At 32.3% G+C, this 19358-nt stretch overlaps 2 protein-coding genes across 2 annotated transcripts in view; one reads left to right on the top strand and one right to left on the bottom strand.

Moving 5' to 3' along the window:
* The window catches only part of LOC100184833 (receptor-type tyrosine-protein phosphatase beta-like), a 54730-nt gene extending 39137 nt beyond the window's left edge, over window positions 1–15593 (top strand). Inside the window, exons 30-49 of the mRNA XM_026839956.1 lie at window positions 501–657; window positions 1183–1338; window positions 1575–1735; window positions 2186–2342; window positions 3371–3388; window positions 3970–4081; window positions 4603–4629; window positions 4722–4772; window positions 5371–5388; window positions 6310–6391; window positions 6892–6982; window positions 7372–7448; window positions 7724–7856; window positions 8085–8212; window positions 9002–9159; window positions 9464–9599; window positions 10056–10251; window positions 11788–11982; window positions 12800–14218; window positions 14845–15593. Of these exons, the coding sequence (XP_026695757.1) occupies window positions 501–657; window positions 1183–1338; window positions 1575–1735; window positions 2186–2342; window positions 3371–3388; window positions 3970–4081; window positions 4603–4629; window positions 4722–4772; window positions 5371–5388; window positions 6310–6391; window positions 6892–6982; window positions 7372–7448; window positions 7724–7856; window positions 8085–8212; window positions 9002–9159; window positions 9464–9599; window positions 10056–10251; window positions 11788–11982; window positions 12800–13065 (2319 nt within the window). The 3' untranslated portion in view covers window positions 13066–14218; window positions 14845–15593. The remainder of the gene's footprint in view (window positions 1–500; window positions 658–1182; window positions 1339–1574; window positions 1736–2185; window positions 2343–3370; window positions 3389–3969; window positions 4082–4602; window positions 4630–4721; window positions 4773–5370; window positions 5389–6309; window positions 6392–6891; window positions 6983–7371; window positions 7449–7723; window positions 7857–8084; window positions 8213–9001; window positions 9160–9463; window positions 9600–10055; window positions 10252–11787; window positions 11983–12799; window positions 14219–14844) is intronic.
* A 1325-nt stretch (window positions 15594–16918) lies between these two features.
* LOC100180870 (dihydropyrimidinase-related protein 2) overlaps window positions 16919–19358 on the bottom strand; it is a gene marked incomplete in the record, with an annotated part of 13068 nt that continues 10628 nt past the window's right edge. The window contains 4 exon segments of the mRNA XM_009859414.3: window positions 16919–17152; window positions 17509–17758; window positions 18138–18413; window positions 18542–18686. Coding sequence (XP_009857716.1) covers window positions 17070–17152; window positions 17509–17758; window positions 18138–18413; window positions 18542–18686 — 754 coding nt within the window.

Genomic DNA, 19358 nt, shown 5'->3' with positions numbered 1-19358 from the left:
ATCGATAAAGATTATATTCTATATGGGTCTGGTTTTAAGGTACACCTGGGGATGTAGGCCTATTGCCCTATTACCCCATCACCTAGTGTGGTACCATGAACGTTATCATATGTTTATTGTACTTGTTATATATGCAGTTGTTATATTGTATGTTGGTCATATGTTCAATGTACTTGGACACTTGGTGTTTATGCTGTTAGCATATTACATCATATATGCCAACACCCAGGAACCGGGGTACTTCCATCTGAAGCAGTTTATAGACCGCTCACTGATAGAAGGTATATTCTATAAAAATGAGGTCTTCAGTGAGGTACACCCTACCAGGGATGTAGGTCTATTGCACTATTACTCCAACACCTGTAGTAGTACCATCTAGACCCCACATAGTTTATAAACCTACAATATGCCAACAAACAAGTTAAAATTGTTTTTATCTTATTTATTATCCCGATAATCATTATCTAAAAATAAATGCAGCAATCTTCTTTAATTTTCAGACTTTTCTTCTTGCTGGTACTGACAGGCAACATGTCTTTAATTTCAACAAACCATTCACAGAGTTCAATGTCATGATTAAATCGAGGATAAATAATGTTAATGGCGTAATTGAAAACAGCGACACTTTTACTGAACTCTACAAAACTAATGCTGGCCGTAAGTTGTTATGTTTTGCATTATCATCTAAGTTGTTTTTATTGGTGTGGCAATAGGCGCCCAACTTTTTCAAAAGCAGGGGAGGCAGGGATATTTAGATACGCATAAGATGCATTACCATAAAGCAATTTCGGGGTATGTCTGCCCGCCCTGCCACCCCAGCTTCGGCGCCTGTGTATGTGTTGATATATGTGGATTGGCATGTGTAATGCTTCTATGCATTGTCTAGAGTGGGTTTTTCTTTGTACTTTCACAGTAACACCAATATAAAGATTGCGTTTAAAAGTTGGTGTTTGTGTGAAACCACGCAAAAACTTTAGAATGAATTTTTCTGCATGGCAGATAAAGTTGGTTGCAATAAAATCTTTATTAAAAATTCTTTGTAAAATTTTTTTTGGATTTTTGGAATGGCAATCTTTGCGCGAGTTTTTGACTCACAATATCAGAGCGTTATGTCATAAAGGGTCAAAATCTGCCAATCAGGCCAAAGCTATAAATATCACTCACCCTCTACTTTATCCACAGCCCCAGAAGAACCCAATATCACCCAACCAGTGAACACAGGATCAACATCGAACATGAATACAATAACAATCATATTGCCGGCCAATACTTTTAATGATAAACAAGGTCCCATTGAAGCGTTTGGTGTCTACATCACTAAAGAAACACAAAAGAAGCGTAAGAATTTAATCAACTTTTACAACCGTTTTTCTTACTTCGTAATTTTTTTCTTCTTTTTTTAAATATTGTTTTTTATACTTTATATAACATCTTTATGAAGGCCATTCTAGAAATGAAAAAAAAAATCTGACAGCATTGCAGCCAGACATTAATTTTATAAAATTTACAACTCTAAAATATATTACACCTCATTTTCTAGCAAATTCAGCAAAATAATTAAAAATTTATTCCAGCTGGTCCACAACCTGACTTATCAAGGAATGATTCTTGCACAAATTTAATGACTGAATGTGTAGCTGTATGGTACACTCCTGCTGGTGTGGCGAACACCCCTTCAACATCAAGTCGCAAAAAACGAAGTTATGACAATCCTATTGGGAATAACCTAATTACAGTGAGTTGTGTTTGTGACTTAATTGGGGGTGAACTGAAATTTGATATCACATGGGCAAATATAAATAATTATTTCGGTAGTGTTATACTATAATGAATAAACGTACATTCTTTATACCTTTGCACAACAATTTTTAAGCATAAAATCTCGAGTGACATTTCTAAATTTCAGTTAACTTATAGTTGTAAAACATAAGAACCTCCTTGATTATTGTATCAGTATAGACACCAAACAGCTGTATAAAAGCTGTTACTTAAGCATTTACACAACTGTTTGGTGTCTCTACTTATACAATAATACTGGTATACCTAAATAAACTGTTATACTTAAACAATTCAGTTACACTAAAACTGGTATATATGCTGTTACACCCTGTTTTAAAAGTTTGGGGTGGCGCGTCAATCCAGACACCCCTGATGTTCCGCCTATGATTAAACCCTTGTTCCACAGTTTGTAATTGGAAGTGGTGAATCCACGATATCTCCATGGAAAACACTGTTTGTTAACTTACCTCTTGCTGTGGATACACCTTATGTTGTTGCCGTGGCAGCAAAGACTTCAAATAATGTTTTAGTTTCAACCAACTGGTCGCAACCTATAAGAACAGGTATGTCTTGTGTATATTTCGAATGATTTTTTATGAATTCATTGCAATTATATGAATGGCATCAAACTTGATTATAATACATGAAGATCCCAGGTTCAAATCCCTGATATGGTGGTTCTAATTTGATCATGATTGTTAATTAAACAAGTCTGGAAAATGATAAACCCATGACAGTTCAAGATAGTGTTTATATATTTAGCACGGGAATGCTACGTGCTTGACAATTGACATTAACCTTGTGGCTGTGCCAGTGCTTTGACTTATCATATAAGTTATATAAAATAACCCAGTGGTTTTTAATCTGGTGTAAAAACCCAGTGTTATTTCTGAAGTTAAAAGCTTAATCATTTAAATTTAAAAGAAGTTAAATACATGTTGGTTGCTGTCATGTTTGTATTGAAACTGACCAGAAAATTCATCTCTGTCAAGTATGAAATATGTCTCACTGGTTAAACCATTTTAAAAACCACTGATCTAACTAGAGAATGTTTCAAAGCTGCCATATTCCTTCCTGCATTAATTTAAATAGCAGAGCATTTGTTCTGGCTGTTTTGTTTTAACGCATACTAACGCATGGCTGGTGTTGTAATGTGGCATGTTATAGATTGGTGTTATCGGTGCTATTATACAAGTGTGGTCACAAAATGTTGTAAAATAACAAAATGCGTATTCTACGAAATAACTTATGGTCAAGCACAATTGGGAAAAAAATAATTCTTAATATTAAAAATATTTTGTTAGTTAAATCTTTAAACAAAGAATAGTTTTTTATTTAAATTTATTTTTTTAACAATTTTTTTTTTATCAAACCTAAACTGACTACAAAATACATTTGGTCCGATTTGTGGCCAATGTTTTGTGACCACAGTTGTTTTGCATAAATGTTGCCAACCATACATTAAAAACCAATAAATTAAAAAAGGTGTTCAACAATATATTAAAAATCAACATTATTTAATGCCTAATATTAATTTTGCTATTTTTATGATAATTTTAATACGATTTCTATGTTTTCATTGAAACTTCAGAAACTCCAGTTCCTCCAGGTTCGTGAGTTGATTATTTTGAATAAATAATATTTAATTATTTAAGTAATTAATTAATTATAATTAAATTTATGAGGTGCAATATCAAAAATAGTAATTCATGTTCTCTGAAAGGAGAGAAAGGAGCAAAAAAATTTTCTCATATATTTTTCAAATATTCTGTTATTTACTTTATATAAAGCTTCTTTTAACTAACAGTGCACTTTATTTAGTGTGTATATGCTTGATGTTGTTTGCCACTTTCAATAAGCTTAGTTTAATGCTATTTTACAACAAGGGTCCACAAATAATGTTTTTCACTATTTTGGAATAAAACTCGCATTTACAATAAATAAGACACAATATATTTTTTGCTACCTCACTGAATAAATTTTTAAAAATGTTTTAAAAACAGACAAAAAATATATTTTTTTTAGTTTTTTAGGTTGCAAAAGTACTTTTTTGTGTGTTTGTTAAATAGGTGGATCCTTGGCTTAGAGCATGTTTTGTTACTGTGTTAGTTTGTGCTGGTAATGGGTAGAACGTTTTTATCGGGACCAAAATTTGGGACCATGTTTGTAAACTTTTTCCAACTTTATCAGCACCAAACGTTGGATTGATTGTCGGCCTCACTGTGGCTTGTGTTGTTATTGTCGTGTTGCTGATTGTAGTGGCTTGGTTTTATAGGAAGAGGAGAAAGGAATCAAAGAAAGAGTGAGTTTTGTTCGATTTTTGTTGTTGTTTGTGCTTGACAGAGAGCATGGGGTCCTCTTGTTTTAAACAGGAGGACAAAGTATTGCCTGAGGCATACCCCTTTTATTCCTGGCTTAGTGGTTGCCGGATTCGATGTCTAATTCTGATACCAATACTAACTGGGAAATGAGTCCCTGGGCAAGACAGCTGGCATTGTTTCAATGGATTTTAGCACCCTGGGTGTGGGGGCAATAGGCAACTCCGCATTAAACTTCAGGTCCTATGGCGTGCCATGCTGTAGGACCTCACCCACGTAGAATAGAACAAAGGAATACCTGGGAAACCAATATATGTTATGTCATATACCTCACTTCATGAAGGTGTATACTGCCCAGTATAATTGCCTGTATATATACTTTACAATGCGCACGCAGAGTTATTTACCTTTATAAGTTTTTACAACATTATATATAAAGTTATCTTTGCAGAAGTAAACTGTTTAATCCTATTATAAACGTTGATAATGTTTATTCCTTTTACAGCGTCTCAAGTGAAAACCAAATTCCACTGTAATTATTCTATTTATTTGTTTGTTTATTTTATTTTCACTTTTTCTTTTAACTAAAACTGCATGCAACTAACCTTTATTATGTTACAATAGTGATCCATCCACTACAATAGACAACCCCCATGCCTTGGACATGGAACGAAGGTAATCAAATGATCACTGTTTATTTCGCTGACAATTTGAAACAAAATTCAGCCCAATTAGGCTTTTTTTCACTTACATCAAATTTTTTGCTTTTATTCCTTTTTGCAATAATTTTTTTGCTTATTACTTAATGTTTGCTTAAAGTAAAAGAACATATTGGTGTTATCCCATTTTGGAATTTTTAAGCAAAAACAATAGGTCATTTTACTGAATAAGTAAATTTACTTATTAAAAAAAAGTGATCAGCTTAAGACGCAACCTACTTCCGATACATTTTTATTTAGCAAAACAATGTTTGTCAATTTTATTTTGAAAATTTTATATTATTTCTATTTTATTTCATATTTTATTGGATTTGTTGTACTAGCATGCTGATATTTGCATCCACAGTTGTTTTATGTTTACGTTATATATGCATACTTTTAAACAGGCTGTTCAAGCTTACTTTCAAACTTTTGTACCTATTAAACTTTGTTTAAAGCAAACGTTTAAATTTTTGTAAACTGAATTTTTTAACAAAAAATGATTTATTTATCAAGCATTCCTCTGTGTTAAAAAAACTATCTGTTCATTTATTTTAAATATTTTGTTTTTACAGGCAACAACGCAAGACCAAGTAAGTGTTTCGTAATTTTGTATCTGGAGTGTGTTTTAAATCGCATGTATTATTATGTCGAACTATTTAATGTTATTGTAATATGGATTATACCTGCATTGAGTAGCTTTATTGGTTGAATATAAAATTCTCTTAAATTTAACGACATATTATAAAATGATTGTTCCATTATATAATATTTGTGTAAATTTAAGATAATTTCATAAATAATATAGTTCATTTATGCAGTTTATTTATGCGAATAATTTGTATTTCCATTACTTTAAAAATTCTGCATAGATGGTAAAATGTTTCTAATTAAATCCTTTCTAAGGTCTGTTATAAAATTGGACCGATTTCTTAAAATTTTCTACGATTTGGAAAATACCGAAGTTGCTGCATTAATAGAAGAAGAATATTCGGTTTGGGACCATTTTTTTCGGGACCATCCTCAGTTGTTTTTGCCATTTTTTTGGAAAATTTTGAAATACTTTGCTATTTAATCAATTTTTAGTTAAAGTGAATTTAGCAACTAATCGGTGTTGCAGAAAATATTTTGCACTTTTTTTATCGCGCATTTTATTATTTTCCATGCAAAATCAACAATTCTACATTTTTGGGGCAAAATCTGACGCTACTGGTCGGGTGATTGCTTATACCCTGGGCCTGTCAGCTAGGTTAATTTTCCTTCAAACAAATACACCATTTTATGAACGTATTTACCAAAAAAATTCTTGTCTTATGAAGGCACATTTAAAGTGCTGTCATGCAGATTATGTTCCCCAAACCCATTTATATATTCATATTTTTGTCTTTTTGCAAGTTTACAAGATTCTGCACATTTTGCTGAAAATCTTCCCAAAAATTGTCATTACCTTTTATTTTCGAAGCATTTTATTTCCACCCCGATGATTACCCGCATGTTTCCTTTTTTTATTTTAGAGTGATTCAATTGGCTGAGTTTCTTGACTTACTTAAAGTCATGAAAGCAGATTCTGATTTTAAATTCTCAGAAGAGTATGAGGTGGTTATATTATTTCTATTGGATTTATATTGTTTCTATTTTCAGTTTCAATACAAACATTGCAACCCAAGTGGAGTTTAAAATATGTTGATTTTTTGTCAAAAGTTTTGGTTTAAAATCCAAAACCATCTTCAGTGATAAAACAAACTCTGTAAGGCCAAATTGTAACAGCTAACACTAATTGAAATAAAGACAAATATGGCCATGTTTGTGTTGAAACTGGCACAAAAATCTGTGTTTAATGCCCTTATGTTTTGTTTCGATTTTTAATTTTAAATTATGAGTTTAACTTGAACAAAAGAAGTTTATATATTTAAATATTGTTTTACATTCAACCAGCACAAGCTAAAATTTCAGATTTTCAAAATGTTGACCCAGTAATTTCATACTTATACCTTAACAATACAAAATTTGTACCAAATTTTGTAAACTTGTGTTTTTTAATTGCCCAATAGTATTTTTAAACTTACCAAAATATTTGAAATTAAATTGAAACCCAGGAATTCAAGACCGTTGGGCGAGACCAGGCAACAGTTGCTGCTCTGTTGCCCGAAAATCGTGGCAAGAACCGTTACACCAACATTCTGCCATGTAAATATAATAACTATAATAACATCTGAATATAAAAACTTTTAAAGATATTTTAAAAGAGTTTGTAACCGATTTTCCCTTTTTCTTGTTTTCTTACATTTTATTACTGGACAAATTTGCCTTTTTACCAATTATAATTTTTTTAAAACTGTCTTCAAAAATTGCAACTAAAAAAAAACTTGGAGATAATTGGACATCTCTTTTAACAGACCAAATGAGTTGGCTTACCTGGCTTTGACATTTTCTGTAAAACTTTGCCCAAATATAGTAAAAGTTCCCTTAAAGGCCACCAGATTAAAAAGAGATAAAATGTGATAATGGGGGCAAAAGGACAAACTTGTTTTTGTGCTGACAATGTTAATAGTTTTATAACAATGGCCATTGTTTAGATGATGCAACTCGTGTAAAGTTATCTGCAATTGACGACGAACAAGGAACGGATTACATCAATGCTAACTTTATCCCGGTATGCTATTATTATATGAAAACTTTTTAAATGCAACAACGACATGCTACTATTTTATATGGTTATAGGGAAATACTTTTAAATGGTTATATACAAGTGTATACATTTTTTGCATTTTATTATGGAATGGTAAAAAATATGGTACCCATAAAAAGTGGTCACTAAAGAGTTGTAACATCCTAGGTGTCGAGATAATTGGCCAACTGGGGTCTAAAATTTCTCACGATGTACCACATCCAAGACTTATATAATCATATGATGTTTGTTGTTACTAGGGCAACAACAATCGTCAGCGCGAGTACATCGCCACTCAAGGTCCTCTTCCAGGAACAAAGGAAGATTTTTGGAGGATGGTTTGGGAGCAAAACTCGAGGAACATTGTGATGGTGACACAGACTGTGGAGAGAGGTGGGTCTTATATTATCTCAAAAAAAATAATTGTGGTCGTTTTTGTAGGAAAAGTGATGTTTTAAGTAAAAGGTTATCTTAATAAAAATGTGTTAAATTTTGTGGAGAAATTGGACATTTTCTATATTAAGTTTTTAAATAAAAATATTGGACATTTTTGTTAAAAAAACTGTTGTTTTGTTTAAAAAAATTCTGATGCATTCAAACTTTATTAAAATTTCATCCAAGGCAAGATAAAGTGCGACCACTACTGGCCATTCGACAACGAACCAATCACAGTGGCTGATTACACGCTACAGATGACATCAGAATCCATTCTTCCTGAGTGGACGATCCGTGAATTCAAGATCACACACGTGAGTTTCATGCCATAAGGATCATTCTTCACAAAATCATTAAATTTTTTTTTTTTCTATAAAGTAATTTGCCATTTTACTTGTTGGTTTGGCAAAGAAAATTTAAATCTTTATTTCATATTTATTTTATAACCAACTTTGAAAGCTCACAGTAAAAGTACAGTTAACCAAAACCATGCAGAATACTTATCATAATTGAACATATAATATTTAAAACCTTTACACAGAAAAACTTACTTAAGAAAATTTTCAAGGTATAAATATAGATGGTGGTTTTTGTAAATATTCTTCCAACGGCTTATGTGGTATTAAAGTAACAGAATGTATTCCCAGTGTTTTGTCTGCTTTGACAGATATAATACCCTCTGTTTTTTTTTCTTTTTTTACCAGCTGAGCTGTTGAAAGATTATTTACATTAGTAGCGGAAGTAAATTAATATTTGTGGTTATTGTAGATTAGTAACTTGGTTAAGGGTAACTTATGCGTATTAAAACTTTACTTTTAAAACTTTAATGTAGACAGTAGTTTAGTTGTTGGGTTTGAGGTTGGTGTGTGGGATTTAGAAAGAAGAAACTTTTTATGATGTTTTTTAACCGACTATTAAAAATTTCTTAAAAAATGTACATTTATCAAGAAATTTAGTGATTTCCCCAAGTTTTTAACCATTTTCCAAATTTTTAAGCACTAAGAAGACGTTTTCCTGCTTACACCATACTTTTTACCAGACCCCCCCCCCCCAAAAAAATGTTATATTTGCATTTGCTATAATGATTTTATACCACTACCCAGGGGTCTGACACTCGTAGGATCCGACAGTTCCATTACACAGTATGGCCCGATCATGGTGTGCCAGACACCGCTGAAACACTCGTTAAGTTCATTCGTTACGTTCGTCGAACTATTGACAGGGAAGCGAAACATAGCGGACCAACCGTTGTTCACTGCAGGTGGGTTGTGGTGTGTGGGCTTTTTGTTGTTGAGAAACAGAGGGTCACAGGTTCAAAGCTTAGTAGAATGGCTTAGTATTTCAGTTTTAAAATCCGGAGTTTTTTATTTGTTAAAAATGTTGGTGTCTCTTGTTAATATGTCTGCCTGTCCACACACTGCAATAGCTCGACTGTGAACATGGGTGTGGCAACAATGGTTAAATCCCTTTTTTTCACCAAAAACCACTAACTAAGAACTACATCATGTTTTACCCAATGTATGTAAAATACATAGTGTTTTACCTAAAGTATATAACATACACAGTGCTGGAGTTGGTCGTACAGGAACATTTATCGCAATGGATCGACTTCTTCAACATCTTCCCGACAATAATTACGTCGATATCTTTGGGATCGTTCATCAAATGCGAATTCATCGTGTGTTTATGGTGCAGACAGAGGTGGGCATAGAAATGTTGTAACATAACATGAAACTATTATGTTTTAGCACAGTAACAATGTTATAAACCAGAATCCAGGAATGTTATTCCTTTTCAAACAGCAAATTTTTTCGTTCTTATATTTAAACATGGCATGACATTAAGTTATAAGGTAATAATAAGCCAACTCTTGCCTAAATCCCAGGTCCCATGACATGCCCATATGAGAGTTGTGAAGATACAGTTTAATAACTCTTTGAATGTTCTTTGTTTACTATCAAGTGGGACGAGAAAAATAAAATGAAATGATATCCCATCTTTCCCCACTCGATACAGTTAAATGATTCTTTAAATGTTTTTTGTTTACTACCAAATCGGTTGAGAAAAATAGAATGAAAAAGTGTCCTCTCCCCCCACCCTACTATAACAAATGTTTTTCATCCCAAAACAAAACTAAACACCCATTCATCCCCACAGAGCCAGTATATCCTCATCCACCAGATGGTTCAAGATATTCTCAACCGAGTTTATGACGAAGATGACGATGACCAGGAACCTGTGTATGAAAACACAACCACCATAAGTGATCCCATATATGAGAATGCTGAGTTTAATGGCAAGCAGAAGAATGGGGGAGTGGTCAACCCTGCTTTAATCAGCCCTTCTGAAGATGGTGAGTGTTAATTTTTAACTTTACTGAATTTTCCAAATGTTTTTTAGTATAATACAGATACTACATTTTAAAGGATTTTCCTGCTTTTTTTACTGAGTTTTTTAATAAAATTCCTCACTGCTTTTTACATAATCTAAGTACTTTTCGGCTGTTTTCATATTTTTTGCTGTGTTCTAGGTTTTTATCATCTTTAGGTTTTTAACTAATTACAATTGGTATTTGTTTTATTTGTCACATCATAGATTTTATGTTTTTTAACTATAGTATATTTTTTTTTTCATTTTTTTAACACATTCGTTTTTGTGTGTTTTTAAATATTCTTAATTTTTTTTAAAAACAATTTTGATGTTCTTGGTTTTAATCATTTCAAAATATGCACCATTTAATTATTATATTCCTGTTGTCTTGTGCAAATCATTTAATTTATTGTCAGCAATTTAAACGTGATTTGTCTTTATGATTACGTCGATACAAATTGCTTTTCCTTGTTGTTTGTGGCTTGAACTGTAAGAAGCTATTCTGTTCTTTGTTCCCAAGTTACTTTAATATGCTTTGGCTTTCTACTCCATTTGGGTGAAGTGGAGGTTATCATCCAACTCTGGCCTAAATCTCAGGTTCCATGGCGTGACACGCTGCATGACCCCGCCCATATACAAAGAGTGAGGTCCTACAGTAAGGCAGGAAGCTGAGATTTATATATAATTGGCCCATTAGCCCAATATGAAGATCCTTTTCTTCTTATTGATTCTTTTTATTCTTGTGTTGTAATAGTGACTTTTGTTTTATTCAAATATTTAACTTAATCTCACGGTATTTGATTCCAAATTTGTTTAATTCTATATTTATTTTCTTTGCAACAAATCTGGTTCAATCCGTAAATGCATTGCTAAAAATGTCCCAAACCTGTTAAAACGCATGCAATTATAGTCAAACACAATCCTATAAAGTGATTTTACTTCATTGATTGTAATGTTTACTGATTAATGCAGTGCTGAAAATTCTGGGGTGGCCTGCCCACCTTGCCACCCTAGGTTTGGCGCCTATGTTTCTTTGATCTTGTTCTGTTCTTTGTGTAAATCCAAATATATGATGAAACAGTCAGTATTGTCTGTAGCATGTTTGTGTTGACCATTAATAACGTTTTTTTCGCATTCTAATCAAAAGGCATCAATGTTTTTAAACTACAAAGTTATACCATATCATTTTTAAAGGTCGCCACCTCTATACCCACAGTGAATTACTAAAGTTATGCAATATAAGCATAAATAGGGAATAACACGACATTTTTTTCATTAATGTTGTTAAAAATTCGATTTTCTCCATGTTTTTCACTTTGTATAGCTACTTTCAGATTTACAATTGATTTGGTGATTACTGATTTGGTGTTGTTGCTTTACTGTTTTATTTGGTGAATTTTTATAAAGATTTTTATACGATTTCATATATAGACATACACAGCAAAAGGTGCGCTTTTAAACTTTTTAAAAAATGTTAAAAAAGTTGGATCTGCTACTATGAATATGCTGAATAACATAGATCAAAATAAAGAAGACAGTGAAGAAGAAGGAGAAGAAGAGAGTGAGGAAGAAGGGGAAGAAGAGAGTGAAGAAGAAGGCAATGAAGAGAATGATCAGAATGAATCTAAACTCATCTCTGGATCAGGAGGACCAAATCATGATCCTTCTGTGATAATTAAACAAGATGCAGTGGAAGAGACTTCGAAAGAAAGAGGTTTAAAAGAATCTTCAGTTCTTCCAAATCAAAATTACCAGCAATGAAAATTTTGCATGATCTTCATTTCTGGAGCTCTTGTTGTTGTTATTGTTGTGTCCTTGCTGTTTGTAAGACCAGGGTTTCTCAAATTGTAGTGCCATGGCCTATTGCGGTGCCGTGGTGTATTGAAAGTGCCATGAAAAAATCCCATTTTCGTTTTTACCAATTATCTACAAGAGAGTTATAGCATGAATTGTGTAAAATTATATCTACTTTTTTTAAATGCGCTGCATACTGATCTAAAATATACCACTTCAAAACAGATTGAGAACCCCTGTGTAAGACAAACATCCATTACTTTGAACTTATACGATCGCCCAACTTAAGCCTGTTGTCGTATTTTATAAATAACCTTTTTATTTGTTGTATTTGAAACAAAATGCAATATTTTAATATTAAGTGTTTGGAAAAGACAATTTTAGGTTAAATAACAAAACATAAACAAACAAAACCCATCCAGTAACTTGTTAAACCTTTTTTCTCCTAATTTTGAACCCCTAACACATTTGTATCCTTTTTTTAGTATAAAAAAAATTATTTAGAACATTCTTGGTATGGTTTGGGTATTTTAAACCGATGGTTTTAAACTTTTACGCACTTGTTATCGCTCTCCTACCTCAGCAATTTTATGCTTCAATTCAATTTGAATTCAATCCAAAATTTGTTTCCACTATTTATAAAGAATTTATTTAATTATTGACTCCAATAACTATTACAGGATCTAAGGCAACAGTTGTCTGAAAACTAAGTAAGAATCATCATCTTTTATTTACAGCTTCGTCAAATCAAAATCTAATTTACCCACCCATAAATGAACCCCCTTACCCCAACCCTAATGTTGAACACACCCCTATGATTCGGGCATACACGGGGCTACCCCGAACCCCACTGAATCGTGACAAACACCCCACTCGCAGCTTATCAACCTATAACCCCTCTTACCCCCAAAAACATGGGTATCCCCCTCCAAACCCCATTCCATACAATGAAGCGAAACTTGCAACCTTAGAATCCAAATCCCCGACCCACCAACCAATTTAATCTTTATATTATTTTTATTTTCTGCTTCACAAAAACTTCCTCATTTATCGAAATTTATTTATTTTTGAAAAAATTTGAAAAACAATTTTTAAACGTCATTTTTTTTATAAAAAACATTTTCAAAAGTTTTGTTAACCCAAAGTTGTAATACATAAAGTTTGTTTGTTTACTAATCTTCTGATATTTGCACATATCTATTATGTATTAGAAGGTGTATGTATCTTGCGTGTGCCAGAAGATTGGTTGCAAAATCGCATAAAATTAATCTTTCAACGGCTCATTTGGAAAAAAAAGGAGAAAAAAACAAAAATATTTTGACAGGCAAAATATCGGAAATACACTACGTTTTTTATACCAGATGAGCTGTTAAAATATTAAATACCTTTTCCTGGTAGCAGCAGCATAAAACACAAATACTTGAGGAAGTTTTGTGTTTATTTTCTTTTCTTACTTTACATTCATCATCATATAACCTTGTAACTTCATTTCAAACATTTCAACTAATTACATTACACGTATCCTTACTGGTATAAAATGAAAACTAAATAAAATTCAACACAGGGTGCCGATAACCGTAAATTGAAACCTGTTTTGTATTGAACTGTTAAAACCATTACTTAACCATAAAAATATGTCATCCCTCTTCAAAATCTCATCTTACTGTTACTTCAGGCCTATATTCCCTGCAACACAAACCCATATTTGTAAAACATTTTATAACTCCCTGTAAAATAGTAATCTTACAAACCATTCCACATATTTAAAACTGTATATCCCCTTTCATAACCCATCATCACAACCCACCCTCTATTCTACTTCTATGCAAACCCCAACCCCCTATATATCACCCACTCTTGCCCCACACAAAATTTCACAAATGCCCCGAAACTATTCGTCTTGTCCACATAAATCTTAGCTATTGCCCCATTTTTACACCCCTACCAAGCTACCACCACCGCCGAAACCCCCTATAACCCCATTTTCGCACCCATGCCCTTATCATTAGCCCACGCCACGCCCCCCCCCCTCGTTTACAAAACCCCCAATAGCCCCCATTTCCACAACCCATTAACCTGGCCATCACCCCCAAACCCCCTATAGCCCCAAAACCCCCAACCCTCGCATGACCCATCATCATCATCCACCACACGAGGTACCCTGGTGTTTCATTCCTTGGTTATCACATTGGGGTATTTCCCTCATGCATGCCCTTGCGTTCACTCAGCACTTCTTTTTTTTGATTCGTTCACTTCAACTTTTTTGTTCTGTTTTGTGGTAAAATCAATTATTTAAATAACTTTTAACACATGTCGTTTTGTTGAAAATGTTTTCTGATATTTGTACAAAACTATTAAAATGCTTTTACTTGGTTTTTGAATGCACTGCAATCTATACTAAAACACAATATTTTTTGTAACTTCATTTATTTTTGTTGATTTTTTAATGTTTTTCTGTTATTTGCACATTTTCTTTTGTTTACATTTTTGATTATTGTATTAAATATTTATATTATGAGGGCCTTAAGTAAACACATGTGTATGTCTGTTGACCAAATCCATAACACTTCAAATTGTTAAATATGATAAAAGCATGGTAAAAAACACTGCATTTTAAACTGTATGTAAAGGCCTGACAAGTTAACTTAACAAGTTTTATAAATGCATCATCTCGTATCTACAACTTTGTATTTGCACTGAATATTTCAGTTCGATATTTTGATTTGTGCAGAAGATTTATTTTTGTAATAAATTTTTAAATTTTAAAATTCTTGTTTGTTAGAATCTACGGACAGTGAATTTGATGATGATGATGATGATGAAGAACATCCGCGTGCATAAACTATTTCAAATTTGTGTAAATTTGGTATCCAGGGTTTTGTTGTGGGTGTAAAACTTGTATTTAAATCACACGCACCACGTTAGGTTTATTATTACGCACGATTTACTTTGTCTTTTCTATTTAATTGTTCTAGAAAAGTGCACAATGCTGTATTCGTTTCTTTGTTTAATATTAATTAGCATAATTACTAACCACCATAACGAACCCAAAAGTCAACAGATATGTTGCTTATGTTAGACCAGTCTAAGCTACAGCAGCCTGCGGCAAACTCAGTCTGCACTTTTTTGTAGATTTTTTCTTAATTTTGTCCTGTTTTCGGAAACTTCCAATTTTTTGTTATTTTTACATAAAATGAATTATTTAAATCGACCAATCACATACTTTTGATTGTTTTATCACTTGATCTTAACAATATTCATTGTTACTGGTTGATATTTATATTCCTTGCTTCAATTCCAACTTTTTTATTGTAATATTTCATAAAAGTAATTTTCAGTGATTCCCCATTCGGTGTGTTTTGTAGAGATTATTATCAGTAAAATGCACCATAATTTTAAAAAGGAAACACTGGCATAAAATATGCAATGCAATGTGTATATAGATAGATGTGGCACTTACCACTGAGTTGTGTATAATATTATGATGTCATAGTTTAACTTTGCTGAAATAAATCATGATCACAAATACTGTAATGTGAATTATTGCTAGGAGGAAATATACTCAAAGAAACGAAAATTATGAATTCTATATTTTCCATATTGTTGTAAAGAAGAACCGGACCACCAGTCATAGGGCAAGTCATGTCCGAATCCATTTTTTGTCTAAATTTTATTTCATGATAGTCCATTTACAAAATTTGGTGTCCTAGCTCACCCTACTAGGTATATCAAACACAACAGCCAACATATAACGTAATAAGAATTCATAGCGTAAAATATTAAAACAACTTTATGCTTACAGTTTTACAATTATGATCACAAATACTGTAGTGTTTCATAGATTAGGGCTGCGAGGAAATATAATTAAAAAACAAAAGTCTTGAATTCTATGTTTTCCATATCTTGTAAAGAAGACCTGTAAGACCAGTCATAAGGCAAGTCACGTCCGAGTCTATTTTTTTCCAAATTTTATTTCATGTTTATCTATTGACTGGTATCCCATCATACCCTACCAGGTATACTAAACATAACACCCAATCGGAATGCATATAACATAAAAGTAATAATTTTAAAAAACTGTATGCTTACAAATCATGATCACAAATACTGTAGTCTTTTTTTGATTAGTGCCGCGAGGAAATATACTTAAAGAAACGAAAGTTATGAATTCTATATTTTTCATATCTTTGTAAAGAAGACCCGGACGACCAGCCATAGGGCAAGCCAAACAACCTGACAAAACAAAATTTTGACAAAAAAAAGTTACTGAAGACAAACAAATACATGTTTTATGACTCGACTCATTCCCTGCGCAAACATTTATAAGTTTGCTAAACATTTAAGGAATTACTAGAATAACTCTTGGAAGGTTTACCAAATTTGAAGAATTTTTCCTAAAACTGACACATTACCACTTATATAAAACATACAGTTAAGAAAAGAATTTGCAAATTCTTGTCAGACCCCAATTTTTTAAAATTTTTGTTGAATAAAACAAGCTTCCAAAAACTGAAACTGGTATTTGAAGGACCTGCAACAAAATGCATCCGTCCATCAGCCCCAACGAACGGGGATGTGACAGGTGTTATAGATGAATGCCGACATATTCTGTTGTAAAACGTTGAGCAGATCAAAGTAAAAAATAGTCTTTCCTTTGATATTTGGGAAATAAACAGCGGGCCAAGAATCATATTTCTCATAAATGGATTGAACTGAAAATAATTTCATTACCAAGCGACCCTCTTTCAGTCATGCCCTAACCTTCAAAAAACTGAAACTTTGAATTAATTATTTTACAATTCAATAAAATTTTTCTAAAATGCTATTATGTCCAATCGAATAAATGTACTACGCCATATCACGAATTGTTTTATTTCGACAACAACAAATTTACAGCGAAAACTTTATGGTTTGAATTTTCCTGCTTCATTACTTTTTCACCAAGCAAACAATTATGTGCAAACTTATTATAAATATCTCATTTTAATGAATTTCATTTTAACTCAATTACGTTAAACTGATATGGGATTGGCCTCCTGGTGGGTTGGAGAAACGAGAGCTTGGTCGTGAACTATCTTCCGCCTGACCCCCTGTATAAATCAAGCTTTAAACTAAGTAATATCAGTGATTGAAGTTTGCTAAATAATGCAAGTTTTCTGTTTTATACAACTCATGCCTGTGAGTGACCACATTTGTAATTTGGGGATTTTTTGAATGTATAGTTGAAAATTTAGATAACACAGAAGTAACATGTTGGAACAATTGTTGTCAAGTGTCTTGCAATACTATGTGTACTAACAAGTTTCAAGAATTTTAACAATCCTTTAGAAACTACTAAAATATGTATCTCAGAAGCACCTAGATTTAACATGCACCATAAATTTTTGACAATAAATGAAATATGTATGACTTTAAAATAAAACAATTTTGAGCTTTTTTTAATCACCTGAAAAACTCCATCCTGATTGGTGCATAGCTCTGTGACCAGATCCTCTGGAAAATCGCTCAGGAGTTGTCACTTTGTTAGCTCCTGTGTTGTCAGTGACAATTCCATTGATGCCACGAAAAAGTGCTGAGTCCGGAGTTGGTGCAGTGCGAGTTTTGTGAAGTGCATCTTTGGTTGTTAAACGGTTGTAAATTGAAGGCGAACAAACTGGTCGTTCAACCATATCTCCCATGGATTGAACCACGCTAATCTAAAAATAAAACGTTTTTGAAATGGGTCTTAATTTTTCAGAATGCAACAAGAAAACAAATTTAACCGTTGTACATAAATATAGAAACCCGCGTATAAATTAATTTCTCATAGAGAATTGTGGTTAATTAAAACAAAAATTTGGAGCTTAAGTGAGTAGCATATGGCAGCTTAGAACAAAAATATTAAATATGTTTAAATATTAAATCAATCATTTTCTGGAAAAATTTTTTTAACTGGAGACTTTAGAAATAGGGGGTAGCTCTAAACTAAAAGTAGTCATACCTTGTAATACACAGTATACAGTATATCATTGTTAGGGTCGGTTCCTAAAAGTGGGCCAAGACAGTTTGGCATTCTCAGGAATTAATAAATCTCACCTGTCCGTCATTGTAGACAACTTTTCCATGTGCCACAACCACTGAAGGGCGCCCTTTACTTTCAACACCTTCGAACGCACTGGTGCAGTCTGGTTTTGTTACAGCGAACTCAGAAGCAGTTTCAGCCAATGAGAGAGCTTCGTTAACTTTCCACACCACCAGGTCGGCATCAGATCCAACTGCAATTCTGCCTTTACGAGGATACAGATTAAGGAACCGCGCAGCATTGGTGCTGGTCAACGAAACAAATTGATTTTCATCAATTTTGCCTTTTTCCTGCGAACAATAATAAGTAATTATATTTTATCTTGACTTTAATGTATTAATACTTATTTTATCTTTATGTGGTAGACAACAACAGTTGTTATAACATAGATGTTCTGTTAGCAAAATTTTCATCTCACCACCCCAGTGGTCCATACTGCCATCATGCGTTCATAAACACCATTTGTTCCTGGTGGAATTTTCATGAAGTTTTTTCTCCCCAGTTTAACTTTATCGTGATCGTTGTAAACACTGTGACCGCTCGACACAAACTGTAAGGCTCCACTGCATGTATTCAAAGTTTCAGTTTTATATTTAAGAATATATTTATGTCTCTACATGTGTGAATGTGTCTGTAAATAAATAAGGATTCAGGGACACGTATGTACCTATAAAGCTGGGGTAGTTAAGTGCCTGTTTAAGTTTAAGATATCCACAATAGCATAAACATTATGTTTAGCCTAATTAAAATTGTCTAGCTTTTTGGAAGTAAAAAAAAATCTTCATTCAATACCATTACTATTGTAATTCACTATAAAATTAACTCATTATAAAATAGCTGTAATTTATTATAAAAAATAAAATTACTTCAATTGATTATAAAATTACTGTAATTAATTATAAAGTTTCTGTAACTCTTTATAAAATTAATGTAATTTAATATAAAACTATTATAATTCATTCTAAAATTATTGTAATTATTACAAAATTACTGTAATTTATTATAAAATTATTGCAATTCATTATAAAATTACTGTAATTCATTATAAAATTATTGTAACTCATTATAAAATTACTGTAATTCATTATAAAATTACTGTAATTCATAATTAAATTATTGTAACTCATTATAAAATTACTGTAATTTATTATAAAATTACTGTAATTCATTATAAAATTAGTGTAATTTATTATAAAATTATTGTAATTCATTATAAAATTACTGTAATTGATTAT

The sequence above is a fragment of the Ciona intestinalis genome, chromosome 2 (assembly GCF_000224145.3).
Source record: "Ciona intestinalis chromosome 2, KH, whole genome shotgun sequence".
Lineage (NCBI taxonomy): Eukaryota > Metazoa > Chordata > Ascidiacea > Phlebobranchia > Cionidae > Ciona > Ciona intestinalis.
The sequence above is the reverse complement of the archived record's forward strand: the minus strand, read 5'-3'. Positions and strand labels throughout refer to the sequence as shown.